General features: G+C 31.3%; 1 protein-coding gene across 1 annotated transcript; it reads left to right on the forward strand.

Moving 5' to 3' along the window:
- The first annotated feature begins 4,467 nt into the window (after positions 1 to 4,467).
- LOC149505599 (NAD(P)H-quinone oxidoreductase subunit H, chloroplastic) lies at positions 4,468 to 9,134 on the forward strand. Its single transcript, XM_089757920.1, has 2 exons — positions 4,468 to 6,637; positions 7,758 to 9,134. Exon 1 carries the CDS (start codon positions 4,902 to 4,904, stop codon positions 6,081 to 6,083), a length of 1,182 nt encoding a protein of 393 aa, XP_089614046.1. The 5' UTR covers positions 4,468 to 4,901; the 3' UTR covers positions 6,084 to 6,637; positions 7,758 to 9,134.
- The last annotated feature ends 8,366 nt before the right edge of the window (positions 9,135 to 17,500 follow it).

Raw genomic sequence — 17,500 nt, forward strand, 5'->3', positions numbered from 1 at the left:
ATTTTGAAATTTTTATGCAATATAGTTATAACTAATCCCGACAATCAAACAATTATAAAAAAATCTAATGGAATAAAAGAAATAAGTAATGGAATAAAAGAAATAAGTAAAGAAGTTCCTCGATGGTCATACAAACTACTCGACATTTTCGAACAACACCATAGAGGAGGCGAGGAACACATGATAACAGATTATGCAATTCGTTCAAGAATCTTCCGGTACGCAATAGTTTTTTCTAAGGAGGAGTTAAAGGATGATTTTTTTCTACCAAACGATATAGAAAACGACCTATCTTTGATGGAATATTCGCCAGAACCGAATTTTCGTCGAGACATAATAAAAGGTGCCGTGCGTGCCCAAAGACGTAAAATAATTAATGGGGAACTGTTTCAATCAAATGTGCATTCCCCACTTTTTTTTGACAGAGTAGACAGCCTCTTCTTCAGAGTGTTCAGATCTTTGTATTCTGATATTTCTTGGCTGATAAAACTAATATCTCGAAATTGGATATGGAAAAACAAAGAATCACAAATTTCTGATTATACAGAAAATGAGGAGGACATAAGAGAAGAAGACGAAGAGATAAGAGAAAGCATAGAAAAGATACAAGAAAGAGACAAAGAGGAAGAAAAAAGAAGAGAAAGCATAGAAGAGATACAAAAAGGAGACAAAAAAGAGAAAGAAAAAAGAAGACAAGAGTCAGAGGCAGATGACTTCCTGCTGGACGCAGCAGAATTTTGGGATATCGTCTTTTTTGGTCAAGGACCAAGGGGCATCATGTTAATAGCCCAATCGATTTTTAGAAAATATATTCTATTACCTTCATTGATAATAGCTAAAAACATTGTCCGTATATTATTATTTCAAATTCCTGAGTGGTCCACGGATTTCAAGGGTTGGAAGCGAGAAATACATGTTAAATGCACTTATAATGGTCTTCAATTCTCCACAAAAGACTTTCCAAAAAATTGGTTATCAGAAGGTATCCAGATCAAGATCCTATATCCTTTTCGCCTGAAACCTTGGCGCGGATCTAAACTGAAACCCTCTCATAAAGATCCAATGAAAAAAAAGCATAAAGATCCAATGAAAAAAAAGCATAAAGATCCAATGAAAAAAAAGAAAGTTAAAAAGAATGATTTTTGCTTTTTAACAGCTTGTGGACTGGAAAGTGACTTACCTTGCGGTCCTCCTCGAAGACGGCCTTCGTTTTTTCAGCCTATTTTTAACGAACTAGAAAAAAAAAGTGAAAAATGGAAAATTTTTAAAAAAGGAAAAAAATTGTTTCGAAAAGTCTCAGGAGAAACAAAAATTCCATTTGTAAAGGGAATAATAAAAAAACTTTCAAAAAGAAATCCAGTTTTGGAGTTGAGAGAAGAATTGGGCGAAACTAAAAAAGATTTGGGCGAAACTAAAAAAGATTCGATAATCAGTAATAAGATGATTGACGAATCATCCCTTCAAATTCAATCTATGGAGCGGACAAATTATTCATTAACAGAAAAAAAGATAAAAGATCTGACTGAGAGAACAAACACAATCAAAAATCAAATAGAAAAAATTATAAAAGACAAGAAATTAGAATCATCAAAAAAATTTTGGAAAATATTAAAAAGAAGAAATATTCGATTAATCCGTAAATTCTATTTATTTATAAAACTTTTTATTCAAAAGATATACATAGATATTTTTCTATATATCATTAAATATATCATTAATATTCCAAGACCCAATCCACAACTTTTTCTTGAATCAACAAAAAAAATGATTGATAAATTCATTTACAATAATGAAGCAAATCAAGAAAGAATTAATAAACCAAATAAAAATACAATTCATTTTATTTCAACTATAAAAAATATAAAAAACTCACTTTCGAATATTAGAAATCAAAATGCAAAAGCTTTTTGTGACTTATCCTCCCTCTCACAAGCATATGTATTTTACAAATTATCACAAACCCAAGTTATTAAATTCAAACCTATCCTTCAATATCACGGAACATCTCTTTTTCTTAAAAATGAAATAAAAGATTATTTTGAAGAACAAGGAATATCTCATTCCCAATTAAAACATCATTATGGGTTAAGACAAAAAATCTCTGGAATAAAGGAATGGAAAAACTGGTTAAGGAGTCATTATCAATACGATTATCAATACGATTTAGTTCAGAGTATATGGCTTAGATTAGTACCAGAACAATGGCGAAATAGAGTCAATCAACACTATATGGCTCAAAATAAAGATTTAACAAAATGGGATTCAGATGAAAAAGAAAGATTAATACATTACGAAAAAAAAAATGATTTTCAAGCGAATTCATTACTGAATCAAGAATATAAACTGAATCAAGAACAAAAACGGAATCAAGAACAAAAATATATAAAAAAGATAATTTTAAAAAACACTATAGATATAATTTATTATCATATATATTTATTATATATCAAGATATGAGGGACTCATATACTTATGGATCACCATTACAAGTAAATAAGAGGGAAGAGATTCCTTATAATTACAACATGGATAAACGAAAATTTTTTGATATATTGGGGGATATTCCTATCCATAATTATCTAACGGGGAAAACGGGGAAAACGGGGAAATTTTCGCATAGAAAATTTTTTAATTGGAGAATTCTTAATTTTTGTCTTAGAAATAAGACCGATATTGAGTCCTGGGTCGATACCAGTACCAAGAGTAAGAAGACCAGTACCAAGAGTAAGAAAACCAGTACCAAGAGTAAGAAAAATATTAAGACTGTGATTAATAATTTTAATAATTATCAAATATCGAATCTGGAACTTTGGTTCTTCCCAGAATTTGTGCTACTATATAATGCATATAAGGTTGAACCATGGATCATACCAATAAAACTACTTCTTTTCAATTTTAATTTTAATGGAAAAAAAGAGGATCTTGTATCAGATGCAAAAAAAAAAAGAAAATTTAGATCCGTTCTCTCAAATCAAGAAAAAGATGTTGAAGAAGATTATGGTAAATCATCCAATCAAGAAAAAGGTAAATCATCCAATCAAGAAAAAGGTAAATCATACAATCAAGAAAAAGATGTTGAAGAAGATTATGGTAAATCATCCAATCAAGAAAAAGGTAAATCATCCAATCAAGAAAAAGGTAAATCATACAATCAAGAAAAAGATGTTGAAGAAGATTATGGTAAATCATACAATGAAGAAAAAGGTAAATCATACAATCAAGAAAAAGATGTTGAAGAAGATTATGGTAAATCATACAATGAAGAAAAAGGTAAATCATACAATCAAGAAAAAGATGTTGAAGAAGATTATGGTAAATCATCCAATCAAGAAAAAGGTAAATCATACAATCAAGAAAAAGATGTTGAAGAAGATTATGGTAAATCATCCAATCAAGAAAAAGGTAAATCATACAATCAAGAAAAAGGTAAATCATCCAATCAAGAAAAAGGTAAATCATCCAATCAAGAAAAAGGTAAATCAGATCAAGAAAAAGGTAAATCAGACAATCAAGAAAAAGATGTTGAAGAAGATTCTGGTAAATCAAAAAAACATAGAAAGGAAGACGAGAGCAAGAGAGAAGCTCGTTTATTCCTACAAAAGTATTTGTATTTTCAATTCGGATGGGATGCTGATTCTTTCGATGAAAAAATAATCAAAAATATCAAAGCATATTCTTTCATTCTTGGCCTGATAAATATGAATGAAACTTTTCTATACTCTGTTAGAAGAGGAGGAACGAATCTGGATATTTTGATGGATTCGGCGGATAAGTTACTTTTAACTTATCAATACCTACTCAAAAAAGGAGTATTGATTATCGAACCAATTCGCCGGTATGTAGAAATTGATGGACAATTTATTCTATATCAAACTATAAGTATTTCATTGGTTCATAAAAATAAACATGAAATTAATCAAAGACGCAAAAAAAAAAAAAGACGCAAAAAAAAAAACTATATTGAAAAAAATAATTTTGATGAATCCATTGCAAGACATCAAAAAATGACTGAAAATAAAGACAAAAATCATTATGATTTGTTTATTCCTGAAAATATTTTATCCCCTAACCACCGGAGAGAATTGCGAATTCGAATTTCTTTCAATTCAAGGGATAAAAATGGTATGCATAGAAATCCAGTATTTTTAAATAATGTAAAAAACTGTGGTCAAGTTTTGAATAAAAACAAACATCTTGATAGTGATAAAAAGAAACTAATTAAATTAAAGTTCTTTCTTTGGCCCAATTATCGATTAGAAGATTTAGCTTGTATGAATCGCTATTGGTTTAATAGTAATAATGGCAGTCGTTTCAGTATGGTAAGGATACATATGTATCCGCGTTTGAAAATTCGTCAATGGTACATTTTTCCATATATTATGATTGAAAACCGGATTGATTAATTTTATTTGAAAAAATTATAAAGTTCATAACGAACTTAAAATCATTGTGCATATTAAAATGAATGGTATTATTATTATTACTGATCAGTAAAATTCACATTCAAAAAAAGGGGGAGAGAAATTTTTGTTTTATGGTAAAAAATTCATTCATCTCAGTTATTTTTCAAGAAAAAAAAGAAGAAAACAAGGGGTCCGTTGAATTTCAAATAGTCAGTTTCACCAATAAGATACGAAGACTTACTTCACATTTGGAATTGCACAAAAAAGACTATTTATCTCAGAGAGGTCTACGTAAAATTCTAGGAAAACGTCAACGGCTTCTGTCTTATTTATCAAAGAAAAATAACATACGTTATAAAGAATTAATTAGTGAGTTGGATATTCGGGAATCAAAAAATCGTTAATTTGATTGAATTAGTCGATTTATTATATTTTTCATTTTGATGTACTTCTTTTCGTTTTCAACAATTCATGTAAGAATGAATCGAGGAAAAACTTATGAATCTATCAGCTACAGAAAAAGACCTTATGATAGTCAATATGGGACCTCACCACCCATCAATGCACGGTGTTCTTCGTCTCATCGTTACTCTAGATGGTGAAGATGTTGTTGACTGTGAACCAATATTAGGTTATTTACACAGAGGAATGGAAAAAATTGCGGAAAACCGAACAATTATACAATATTTGCCTTATGTAACACGTTGGGATTATTTAGCCACTATGTTCACGGAAGCAATAACCGTAAATGGACCAGAACAATTGGGCAATATTCAAGTCCCTAAAAGAGCCAGCTATATCAGAGTAATTATGTTGGAGTTGAGTCGTATAGCTTCTCATCTATTATGGCTTGGACCTTTTATGGCCGATATTGGTGCACAGACCCCCTTTTTCTATATTTTCAGAGAAAGAGAATTAGTATATGATCTATTCGAAGCTGCCACCGGTATGAGAATGATGCATAATTATTTTCGTATCGGAGGAGTAGCGGCCGATCTACCCTATGGCTGGATAGATAAATGTTTGGATTTCTGTGATTATTTTTTAACAGGAATTGTTGAATATCAAAAACTTATTACGCGAAATCCTATTTTTTTAGAACGAGTTGAAGGGGTAGGGGTTATTGGTGGAGAAGAAGCAATAAATTGGGGTCTATCCGGCCCAATGCTACGAGCCTCTGGAATCAAATGGGATCTTCGTAAAGTTGATCATTATGAGTGTTACGACGAATTTGATTGGGAAATCCAGTGGCAAAAAGAAGGAGATTCATTAGCTCGTTATTTAGTCCGAATCAGTGAAATGACGGAATCCATAAAAATAATTCAACAGGCCCTGGAAGGAATTCCGGGGGGTCCCTATGAGAATTTAGAAATCCGATGTTTTGATCGAGAAAGGGATCCAGAATGGAATGATTTTGAATATCGATTCATTAGTAAAAAACCTTCTCCTACATTTGAATTACCGAGACAAGAACTTTATGCGAGAATGGAAGCCCCAAAGGGAGAATTAGGAATTTTTCTGATAGGAGATCAAAGTGGTTTTCCTTGGAGATGGAAAATTCGCCCGCCGGGTTTTATCAATTTGCAAATTCTTCCTCAGTTAGTTAAAAGAATGAAATTGGCTGATATTATGACGATACTAGGTAGCATAGATATCATTATGGGAGAAGTTGATCGTTGAAATGATAATTTATACAACAGAAGTAGAAGATATCAATTCCTTTTACAGATTGGAATCCTTAAAAGAGGTCTATGGGATCATATGGATGTTTGTCCCTATTTTGACTCTTGTATTGGGAATCACAATAGGTGTACTAGTAATTGTATGGTTAGAAAGAGAAATATCTGCAGGAATACAACAACGTATTGGGCCTGAATACGCCGGCCCTTTGGGAATTCTTCAAGCTCTAGCAGATGGAACAAAACTGCTTTTCAAAGAGAATATTCTTCCATCTAGAGGAAATACTCGTTTATTCCGTATTGGACCGTCTATAGCAGTCATATCCATTTTACTAAGTTTTTCAGTAATTCCTTTTAGCTCTCGCCTTATTTTAGCCGATCTCAATATCGGTATTTTTTTATGGATTGCCATTTCAAGTATTGCTCCTGTTGGACTTCTTATGTCAGGATACGGATCAAATAATAAATATTCCTTTTTAGGTGGTCTGCGAGCTGCTGCTCAATCGATTAGTTATGAAATACCATTAACTCTATGTGTTTTATCAATATCTCTACGTGCGATTCGTTGAAATATAAACTTTTCTTTTCCCTATTCCTTTCGTTCTATAAAATAAGCTGAATGGATTGAATAGATATCTTCGTTATTTTATTATCCTTCAGGTTGATAAACTAAATTAGATAGTTATATATGAGTGAAAGAAAGCAGCTTATAAATTCGCAGTAAATTAAACAAAAAAAAATTTAATCTCATTTCCTATGTACAAGAGTTAAGTGGAAGAAAACATAAGTGGAAGAAGTCTTTACCCCAAGACGGGTTGATTAGTCAATCTAGCTTGAAGCGGGCTCAAAAGATCAACCGTATAGAGTTTTGGCTATCCTTTGTATAGATTCCCATACATGTATTGCCAAACCAAACGGGGGATTGAACAAAAAAATGAGTGGATGGTTAGGAACACCAAAATACACAAAGGATTAGTAATGGAGATTATGTAAATTATATAAAAAGGATATTTCTGGATAACATAAAAAGAATACTAATTGGGGCTTTAAATTAGTAGAAATGAGTAGGCAGTACTACCCACGATTCCGGTCCAGAGTATGCTCCTATCCACCGATTAAAGTAATGACTATCAGGAACGAAATAATCCTTTACTATTTTTTAGTTTAAGCCCCCATTCGTAATTTTCTCAGATCAGAAAGAAGAATAGGAACGAAAAAGAAAGAATAAAAAATAAATATTTTTTTTTTTTTTATTCTTTCTTTCATATATATAGAGAGATATAATCTGTGTCATGATTTATGAGCTAATGTAATATTTAATTTTTTTCGTAATCGAAAACAATGGGTTGAAATATCTATTGATATTTCTACAAGAAGTATTTTATTGAAGGCTTAAGTTATTACTCAACAAATAAAAATTGAAATTAGTAACGGGCGAGATCAATTCAGAAGCACTTTTTTTATTCTTCATAATATAGCAGACAGAATTCCATTGGTATAATTTTGGACCTTCCAATCCATTTTTTCTCTATCTATTCTACAACCATACGAAGAGAAATAATACTGATTCGGTCCTTAAATTTATTTGTGACCCACGAGGAGCCGTATGAGTTGAAAACCTCATGTACGGTTTTGGACTAGCGATGGGAACAGTGATGTTATCATCGACTATAATTATCTAACAGCTCAAGTACAGTTGATATAGTTGAGGCGCAATCAAAATATGGGGTTTGGGGATGGAATTTGTGGCGTCAGCCAATAGGGTTTATCGTTTTTCTAATTTCTTCTCTAGCAGAATGTGAGAGATTACCTTTTGATTTACCAGAAGCCGAGGAAGAATTAGTAGCAGGGTATCAAACCGAATATTCGGGTATCAAATTTGGTTTATTTTATGTTGCTTCCTATCTAAATCTATTACTTTCTTCCTTATTTGTAACAGTTCTTTACTTGGGGGGTTGGAATATTTCCATTCCGTACGTATTCGTCCCTGAGCTATTTGAAATAAATAAAATGAATGGAATCTTTGGAACGACAATTGGTATCTTTATTACATTAGCTAAAACTTATTTGTTTTTGTTTATTTCTATCGCAACAAGATGGACTTTACCTAGGTTAAGAATGGACCAATTATTAAATCTTGGATGGAAATTTCTTTTACCCATTTCTCTCGGTAATCTATTATTAACAACTTCTTTCCAACTTCTTTCACTGTAAAGAAAAAAAGAATACGAGATTCATGACTTGGTTCAAACAAGAGAAAGAAACAAACATAAAATTATTCATAGATATTCACGATATGTTCCCTATGGTAACTGGGTTCATGAATTATGGCCACCAAACAGTCCGAGCAGCAAGGTACATTGGTCAAGGTTTCATGATTACCTTATCCCACGCAAATCGTTTACCTGTAACTATTCAATACCCTTATGAAAAATTAATCGCATCAGAGCGTTTCCGTGGGCGAATCCATTTTGAATTTGATAAATGCATTGCTTGTGAAGTATGTGTTCGTGTATGCCCTATAGATCTGCCTGTTGTTGATTGGAAATTTGAAACGGATATTAGAAAAAAACGATTGCTTAATTACAGTATTGATTTCGGAATTTGTATATTTTGTGGTAACTGCGTTGAGTATTGTCCAACAAATTGTTTATCAATGACTGAAGAATATGAACTTTCTACTTACGACCGTCACGAATTGAATTATAATCAAATTGCTTTGGGCCGTTTACCAATGTCAGTAATTGACGATTATACAATTCGAACAATTTTGAATTCGCCTCAAAGAAAAACTGAGTAAGTAAACCTCCTATTCTATTAAAGAGAAATTTCCAATTCTTTTAAGGTTCCGTTTTGGTTTAAGTTAAAAGAATATTTGGTTTGACTTAAAAGAATGAGGCCTTTACTCTTTGTTTGGTCAATAAATAAAAATTCAATTACAAATTAACTGGTTGATAAGAATTTCGAATTCATTTTTCTTGAAAATCTATTAATATATTCGTAATTATTTCGAAATATATAGTTTCAAAAAACAAAATACCCTTTCGAACCGAACAAAAAAAAAGAATTAAAAACGAAACAATAATTGTACTTAGATCAATTCACACCTAATAGATTAGGATTTTATTCAATTAGGAACGTATCATAAAAAAAAAATTCCTGGTCGGGTCAATAAGATCATGAAAAGCATTTCGATTTATTTATCTCTTATTTTACATATAATGGATTTGCCTGGACCAATACACGATTTTCTTTTAGTTTTTCTGGGATCGGGTCTTATATTAGGGGGCCTGGGAGTGGTATTACTTACCAATCCAATTTTTTCTGCCTTTTCATTGGGATTGGTTCTTGTTTGTATATCCTTATTCTATATTCTCTCAAATTCTCATTTTGTAGCTGCTGCCCAGCTTCTTATTTATGTGGGAGCCATAAATGTTTTAATCCTATTTGCTGTGATGTTCATGAATGGTTCAGAATATTATAAAAATTTTAATCTGTGGACCATTGGGAATGGCCTTACTTCGTTGATTTGTACAAGTATTCTTGTTTCGCTAATTACTACTATATTAGATACATCATGGTACGGGATTATTTGGACTACAAGATCAAACCAAATTATAGAACAAGATTTGATAAGTAATAGTCAACAAATTGGAATTCATTTAGCAACAGATTTTTTTCTTCCATTTGAATTCATTTCACTAATTCTTTTAGTTGCTTTGATAGGTGCAATTGCTGTGGCTCGTCAGTAATAAATCTTTCTAACTAGGAATAGCAAGCAATCCAAATTAAACTTTTTTCTGTCTTATCGCATCTATTTTCCTTGAATTCTTGTTCGTGTATAAAATATAAAATAGAAATTCGTTTATTCGAGATATTTCCAATATATTCTTTTTGTTATATTCTATTCTAGTCAATCAAATCCGTTGAATTATTGTTCATATTAAAATGAATCGAAATTGATAAGGAGTTGGTCAATGATGCTCGAACATATACTTGTTTTGAGTGCCTATTTATTTTCTATCGGTATTTATGGATTGATCACGAGTCGAAATATGGTTCGGGCCCTTATGTGTCTTGAACTTATACTGAATGCGGTTAATATAAATTTTGTAACATTTTCTGATTTTTTTGATAGTCGGCAATTAAAAGGAAATATTTTATCAATTTTTGTTATAGCTATTGCAGCCGCTGAAGCAGCTATTGGATCAGCTATTGTTTCCTCAATTTATCGTAACAGAAAATCAACGCGTATCAATCAATCAACTTTGTTGAATAAGTAATATTAATAATATTAAATTATAAGATTCACCAATTTGAATTAGCATGTCCAATATGTTGGAATCTACATCATGTTTTCGAAAACGTAAGAAATCAAAGTATCTTGGTCCTTTCTTATGAGTTGATCCCGAAGGAAATTGATTAGAAAATTTCTGGTAAATCGTTGATTCATCTGGTGTTTAACTATAATGATTCATTTACAAGTTTACTAGATTGAAATTTTATGATGTTCAAAAAATTATAGATCCCATGTCACATTCAGTAAAAATTTATGATACATGTATAGGGTGTACTCAATGTGTCCGAGCCTGCCCCACCGATGTGTTAGAAATGATACCTTGGGATGGATGTAAAGCTAAGCAAATTGCTTCCGCTCCAAGAACAGAAGACTGTGTTGGTTGTAAGAGATGTGAATCCGCTTGTCCAACAGATTTCTTGAGCGTTCGAGTTTATTTATGGCATGAAACAACTCGAAGTATGGGTCTAGCTTATTGATACGTTCCCGAAAACCCCACTTGAATACATTTTGAATCCATTTTATTTTTTTTTTACTGAAAAAACCCGTGCTCAAAAAAAATCTTTTTTGAGCACGGGTTTTTCTGGTCCAAGTGCATCTTGTCTTTACCACGAATTATTTTCCTTGGTTAACAATAATTGTAGTTTTACCAATATCTGCAGGTTCTTTAATTTTCTTTCTTCCTCATAGAGGAAATAAGCTAATTAAGTGGTATACTATGTGTATATGCATATTTGAACTCCTTCTAACAACCTATGCATTTTGTTATCATTTCCGATTGGACGATCCATTAATCCAGCTGGAGGAAGATTATAAATGGATAAATTTTTTTGATTTTTACTGGAGATTGGGAATAGATGGACTTTCTATAGGGCCCATTTTACTGACAGGATTTATCACTACTTTAGCTACTTTGGCGGCTTGGCCAGTTACTCGAGATTCGCGATTATTCCATTTCTTGATGCTAGCAATGTACAGTGGTCAAATAGGATCATTTTCTTCTCGAGACCTTTTACTTTTTTTCATCATGTGGGAGTTCGAATTAATTCCCGTTTATCTACTTCTATCCATGTGGGGGGGAAAGAAACGTCTGTACTCGGCTACAAAATTTATTTTGTACACTGCGGGGGGTTCCATTTTTTTATTAATAGGAGTTTTGGGTATCGGTTTATACGGTTCTAATGAACCAACATTAAATTTTGAAACATTAGCTAATCAATCGTATCCTGTCGCACTGGAAATCATATTCTATATTGGATTTCTTATTGCTTTTGCTGTCAAATCGCCGATTATACCCTTACATACGTGGTTACCAGACACCCATGGGGAGGCACATTACAGTACTTGTATGCTTCTAGCCGGAATTTTATTAAAAATGGGAGCGTATGGATTAGTTCGCATCAATATGGAATTATTACCCCACGCTCATTCCATATTTTCTCCCTGGTTGATAATAGTGGGTACAATGCAAATAATTTATGCAGCTTCAACATCTCTTGGTCAACGGAATTTAAAAAAAAGAATAGCCTATTCCTCCGTATCTCATATGGGTTTCATAATTATAGGAATTGGCTCTATAACTGATACGGGACTCAACGGAGCTATTTTACAAATAATATCTCATGGATTTATCGGTGCTGCACTTTTTTTCTTGGCAGGAACGAGTTATGATAGAATGCGTCTTTTTTATCTCGACGAAATGGGTGGAATGGCTATTCCGATTCCAAAAATATTTACGATGTTCAGTATCTTATCGATGGCTTCTCTTGCATTACCGGGCATGAGTGGTTTTGTTGCAGAGTTGATAGTCTTTTTTGGAATAATTACCAGCCAAAAATATTTTTTAATGCCAAAAATACTAATTACTTTCGTAATGTCAATTGGAATGATATTAACTCCTATTTATTCATTATCTATGTCACGTCAAATGTTCTATGGATACAAGCTATTTAATGCTCAAAGTTCTTATTTTTTTGATTCTGGACCACGAGAGTTATTTGTTTCGATCTCTATCTTTCTACCAGTAATAGGTATTGGTATTTATCCGGATTTTGTCCTCTCATTATCAGGTGAGAAGGTCGAAACTATTCTATATAATTATTTTTATAGATAGTTTTGATGAATAAAACAAAAAATCAAAAAGTAATCCTATGATTTTTAAAATTGTTCGTTGTACAGTGAAAAAAAAAAGAAAGAAGTCTTTTTTCTTCTCTTAAGTTTAAGTTAAGTAAAAAAAGGTAAAAGAATTAAATTGAATTTTAATCAGACATCTTTGGCTTTTGTTAGAACCTTTTGAATCAAGTAGTGGAGTGATTCAAAAGGTTCTTGACAGCTTACAATAAGTTTTCTTATATATACGCTGTCCTATCTTAGTATTTGTTAGGCTTAGCCTTTTTATTCAATTCAATTAGATGTTAATGTAAATGAACCATAACTATGTAAACCTATTCCTAATAGATTGACCCCAAAATAGCATATCCAAATTATAAGAAATCCCATAGAAGCCACAAGTGCGGAATTTACACCTTCCAAATTTTTATTTGTTCGGGTATGTAAATAAATCGCGAATACGGTCCAAGTAATAAATGCCCAAGTTTCCTTTGGGTCCCAATTCCAATATGATCCCCACGCCTCATTAGCCCATACGGCTCCCGAAAGAATTCCTATGGTTAAAAAGATAAACCCGAGACTAATAATACGATAACTCCAACGATCCAATTGTTGAGTCAATTGATACCTGTAAAAATTTTTAGAAGAAAGAAAATAAGTGTTTAATAAAACATTGCTTCTTTCATTCATGTATTGGATTTCGCCAAACGAAAATGACTGATTTAATAAATTATTGTTTTTACCAATAATTTTTATGGCTTTTCGAAATGTAATGACTAGAAGAGCTACTGATAATAATGATCCACATAAAAGAGCTGCATAGCCTAATACCATCATACTTACGTGCATCATTAACCACTGGGATTGGAGAGCAGGCGCTAATATTGCGGATTGATGCATTTTGGTTAAAAGACCCGAAGTGGCAAAGCCTTGGGTAAAAATAACACTTGGTGCGGTTATTGCGCTTAAATCATTTTTACGCTTTTTAAAATAGTAAACCATATGAATAAGGGAGAAACCCCATGAAAGAAAGATTAATGATTCATATAAATCACTTAATGGGAAATGTCCTGAATAAATCCAACGAGTGACTAATAATCCTGTTATACAGAAAAAGGTAACTATCATGCCCTTTTCTGATGAATCATATAGTCCTACGACTTCATCGACTAATAAGAATAAGGTTAAAAAATGAATTGTAATTACAATTGAAACGACCGAAAAGGATATATGAGTTAATATATGCTCTAAAGTTGAAAAAATCATAAGAATTCTGAAAAAAGCGAGGGTTTCTAGATTTTATGGAATGGAAATCAGGAATTAAATTCATTATAGGACTTATTCTATCTCTTTTAGAAGATACTATGCCGCTACTCGGACTCGAACCGAGATGCTCTAGCACTGCTTCCTAAGAGCAGCGTGTCTACCGATTTCACCATAGCGGCTTGCTCGAAATCATAATAAGCCATTTTTTATTCAATCGTCGAGATTGAAGGTGAAGGGGTCAATTCAATGTAAAATGTAAAAGAAGCATTTAATTTAAATTGATGAATAAAAACTCGTTTAAATAGCAATTTGAAGGTTCAAAAAGAATCTTTATTATTTATCGTTTTATTTAATTATCCTTTTTTTTATTTAATATTTAATTTAATATTTAATTATTTCAACAGAGATTTTATAGTTTGTGTTTTCCTAAAAGAGAACTCCTCTATTGTAACTAAACTAACTAGTTGTAACTTCAATTCATAGATAGAATTCAACAAAAAAATGTTCTTTATCATTTTAATTTTTTAATGATTCATCTCTCATTCTTTTATATGATTTTTATGAATCTATAAAAAAAAAAATGCTTATCAATTGAATGAATAAATGAATGAAAAAATATTATTTTTAGAGATCACAATTTCAGCACCACATCCAATGATTTCAAAAGATTTATGTAATTTGCATAGCTTTGTATTAATCGTTAGGATTTTGCGTTTTAAGGATTTATCAAACCAACTAGATATTGGGTTGTACACGTTACGTTATATAAAAAGCGTTTCGATTCCTGTCATAATTGTACCATACTTCAAAAAAGTATTTCGAATTTCGAATTCTAAAAATATGTCTTGATTCATCTTCTTATACAAACATAGAATTTTTTTAGATCATTTTAAATTGATACATTATTTGTATATCCACTAAATTATAAAGGGAGTTTTCTCAATTGGGTTGAAAGCAAGGGAAGGATATATAGTAATTCAGAGAAATAATGATTCATAAAGTTACAAAATTGAAACTTAATGGATTAGTTTCAACAACCCAGTTAAAGCTCTTATATATATGTGCTCCGATATAGCTATAGTATAAATATACAAATTTTTATTATTTAATTATTTAATTATTTATTATTATAAATTGAAATTGAATATTATAAAAATAACAAATTATTATAACACTAAGATACCAAATGGGGCGATGGGGAAAATGAGAATCCCCATCCCGGAAATGAAAAAAAAAAAGATATTCAAAAAAGAAAACCTTTGTATCTTATTCGAGTTAAACCAATTCAGATTATAAAAAAATTATTTGTCGTACAAAAAAACTTTTTGAATTACCCGTAAAAATAGATCTCGATAATGAAAAAGCTTTCAACGCCGCCCAATATCCTTTCTTTTTCCAAACATTTTTTCGAATACGCTTTTTTGATGTAGAAGTACGTTTTTTTGGAACTGCCATTCAAAAAAAAGGTTATTTAGTGCTATAGTTGGATGTCAAAGACATCTATTTTTAAAACAAAATGATCGGTGTCTTTATGTCATTATTTATCTATTCCTATAGATTTTCTAGATTAATAGATTTTCTAGATTATAATTATCTATATACTACTATATAAATTTCATAAGAACTAAATAGAGATGGGAAAATAACATAAAATGCTTCTATTCTAGAAAAAAAAAAAAAAAAAAATATGATATAACCTTTTTTTATTTATATTCCATACACTATCCAGAAAAAAAGAAGAATTTGTATTTAATTTATTGGTACCTTTCTTTTTTATATCTCCATTCAAATCTATAGGATAGATTAGGATCTATTATGATATATAAATTGAATTGATGAAATCAAAAAAACGTAAAAAAGAGTCTTTCCTTCTCTATCTCTGCCTATTTTTTTTGTCGTCCTACATTTATAATTTATACATCTCCATTTATACACGAAAAATACATCAAAACAAAAAAATGTAAAAAAACCATTTTATTTACCTAATAAAAAACAAACTTGAATTTTTTTCTATTAATTGGTAATTGGTCAAGCTCGAAGAGAGAGTATGCCCAATTTTCATTTTCAATCAAATTCGAATGAGACTCGTAATTAATCTGTTAAAGGATACATAATTTTGAAAAAAAAAAAGAATATTTTTTTTTTCCATTAGTAACTCGGTGATATCATTTGATTACTTCTAACTTCGAAATTTGAATATTTTTGAAATATTTGAGAAAGATTAAAAGATTAATAATAGAAAATTCCAGTTAACTTTGTAATATCTTGATTGTATTATTGCTCCCTTTCCATCAAAAGAGATAAGAGCCGGTGAATCAGAAACGATTAATTAAGAAAGAATAAGAAAAAAGTTTTTATGGAGCATACATATCAATATTCATGGATCATACCTTTTGTGCCACTTCCAATTCCTATTTTAATAGGAATGGGACTCCTACTTTTTCCGACGGCAACAAAAAATCTTCGTCGTATGTGGGCTTTTCCCAATATTTTATTGTTAAGTATAGTTATGATTTTTTCGGTCGATCTGTCTATTCAGCAAATAAATAGAAGTTCTATCTATCAATATGGATGGTCTTGGACCATCAATAATGATTTTTCTTTCGAGTTTGGCTACTTTATTGATTCACTTACCTCTATTATGTCAATATTAATCACTACTGTTGGAATTTTTGTTCTTATTTATAGTGACAATTATATGTCTCATGATCAAGGATATTTGAGATTTTTTGCTTATATGAGTTTATTCAATACTTCAATGTTGGGATTAGTTACTAGTTCTAATTTGATACAAATTTATATTTTTTGGGAATTGGTTGGAATGTGTTCTTATCTATTAATAGGGTTTTGGTTCACACGACCTGTTGCGGCAAACGCTTGTCAAAAAGCGTTTGTAACTAATCGGATAGGCGATTTTGGTTTATTATTAGGAATCTTAGGTTTTTATTGGATAACGGGAAGTTTCGAATTTCAAGATTTGTTCGAAATATTTAATAACGTGATTTATAATAATGAGGTTCATTTTTTATTTGTTACTTTATGTGCCTCTTTATTATTTGCCGGCGCAGTTGCTAAATCTGCGCAGTTTCCCCTTCATGTATGGTTACCTGATGCCATGGAGGGGCCTACTCCTATTTCGGCTCTTATACATGCTGCCACTATGGTAGCAGCGGGAATTTTTCTTGTAGCCCGCCTTCTTCCTCTTTTCATAGTTATACCTTACATAATGAATCTAATATCTTTGATAGGTATAATAACAGTATTATTAGGGGCTACTTTAGCTCTTGCTCAAAAAGATATTAAGAGGGGTTTAGCCTATTCTACAATGTCCCAACTGGGTTATATGATGGTAGCTCTAGGTATGGGGTCTTATCGAGCCGCTTTATTTCATTTGATTACTCATGCTTATTCGAAGGCATTGTTGTTTTTAGGATCCGGATCCATTATTCATTCCATGGAAGCTATTGTTGGATATTCTCCAGATAAAAGCCAGAATATGGTTTTTATGGGCGGTTTAAGAAAGCATGTGCCAATTACACAAATTGCTTTTTTAGTGGGTACACTTTCTCTTTGTGGTATTCCACCCCTTGCTTGTTTTTGGTCCAAAGATGAAATTCTTAGTGACAGTTGGTTGTATTCACCGATTTTTGCAATAATAGCTTGGTCCACGGCCGGATTAACAGCATTTTATATGTTTCGGATCTATTTACTTACTTTTGAAGGACATTTAAACATTAATTTTCAAA

This window comes from Durio zibethinus, unplaced genomic scaffold, assembly GCF_047325235.1.
Source record: "Durio zibethinus cultivar Kanyao isolate XHJ-2024 unplaced genomic scaffold, ASM4732523v1 HiC_scaffold_2, whole genome shotgun sequence".
Lineage (NCBI taxonomy): Eukaryota > Viridiplantae > Streptophyta > Magnoliopsida > Malvales > Malvaceae > Durio > Durio zibethinus.

Bases quoted from the DNA above. Each gene is read 5' to 3' on its own strand.
- LOC149505599 (XM_089757920.1), top strand. From the start codon at position 4,902: ATGAATCTATCAGCTACAGAAAAAGACCTTATGATAGTCAATATGGGA.